Source organism: Eimeria mitis, genomic scaffold, assembly GCF_000499745.2.
Source record: "Eimeria mitis Houghton genomic scaffold, Emh_scaff1280, whole genome shotgun sequence".
Taxonomy (NCBI): domain Eukaryota; phylum Apicomplexa; class Conoidasida; order Eucoccidiorida; family Eimeriidae; genus Eimeria; species Eimeria mitis.
Window position 1 is genome coordinate 1 of NW_013568573.1, and position 1,141 is coordinate 1,141.

Below are 1,141 nucleotides of genomic sequence, written 5' to 3' on the forward strand. Positions count from 1 at the left end.
TGAAAAACAAAAAACACAAAAGCAGCAGCAAGAGCTTCAGCAACAAACATGTGCTGCTGCTGCTGCTGCACTGATGAAAGTACCTCGATACGTTCGTAGAGCCTTTTGTGTTTTTTATTCATAACGGCCTTCTGCTGGTTTATCCGCTGCTCAGCTGCCTCCTCCTTTCGTCTGCATGCACAACAGAACATCCTGCTGCTGCTGCTGCTATTGCTGCTATTGCTGCTGCTGCTGCTGCTGCTATTGCTGCAGCTGCTGCTGCTGCTGCTGCTGCTAGGCACGACTGCACTGCATATACGGATGAAACGACTTACGATTTTCCAGCAGGTGGCGCTGGAGCAGTATTGCTGCTGCTGCTGCTGCTGCTGCTGCTACTGCTGCTGCTGTTGCTGCTGCTGCTCGAGCTGTTTGCACTGATTCCCTGAAAAGAAACCACAGTGTACATACACCCCAAATAAGCAGCAGAAAGCAGATGGAATTGGTGTTGCATTTGCTTTTGCTGCTGCTGCTGATGCTGCTGTTGTTGTTGTCTCGGTTGCTGCTGCTGCTGCTGCATTTGCTGCTGCTGCTGCCTGCCAGTAGCTGCTGCAGCTTAACGTAATGTGCTCAACAAATGCAGCACCAGGAGCACATGCAGCAGCAGCAGCAGCAAGAGCAGCAGCAGCAGCAGCAACAGCAGCAGCCAATGCAGCAGCAGCAGCAAATGCAGCAGCAACAGCAGCAGCAGCAGCAAATGCAGCAGCAGCAGCAGCAGCAGCAGCAGCAGCAAGTCTTGCCTTTGCTTCTGCTTCAACATCATCCCCCCGGTCTCGTCTCCACACCGCCTCTGGGTCTTCCGCCGGCCCTGCAGCAGCAGAAGGCATAGTGTTAGTTAAACACAGTCCATAAGGTATAAAGAAGAGCTCCGTTTTGGTCTCCAACTACACCAGCTACTGCTGCTGCTACTGCTGCTGCTGCTGCTGCTGTTGCTGCTGCTGCTGCTGCTGCTGCTGCTGCTGCTGCTGCTGCTGCTGACCACGAAAGGAGAGAGATGCGGGGGCAGAGTTTTTCCTGGTTCGTATTCTTCCGTCGGCAGCAGCAGAGCGTTGTTGATGCAGTCAAACACCCACTGCGGCTGCACGTACTCCCGCGCATGCAGACC

The 1,141-nt window shown here is 54.1% G+C and overlaps 2 protein-coding genes across 2 annotated transcripts in view; one reads left to right on the forward strand and one right to left on the reverse strand.

Moving 5' to 3' along the window:
* Window positions 1–613: 613 nt before the first annotated feature.
* Window positions 614–865, forward strand: EMH_0033630 (uncharacterized protein; the record flags this gene model as incomplete). The annotated part of the gene is made up of 1 exon (XM_013494775.1): window positions 614–865. One exon carries the CDS (start codon window positions 614–616, stop codon window positions 863–865), a length of 252 nt encoding a protein of 83 aa, XP_013350229.1.
* A 6-nt stretch (window positions 866–871) lies between these two features.
* The window catches only part of EMH_0033640 (pescadillo family protein, putative), a gene marked incomplete at both ends in the record, with an annotated part of 3,025 nt that continues 2,755 nt past the window's right edge, over window positions 872–1,141 (reverse strand). Inside the window, one exon of the mRNA XM_013494776.1 lies at window positions 872–1,139. Coding sequence (XP_013350230.1) covers window positions 872–1,139 — 268 coding nt within the window. The remainder of the gene's footprint in view (window positions 1,140–1,141) is intronic.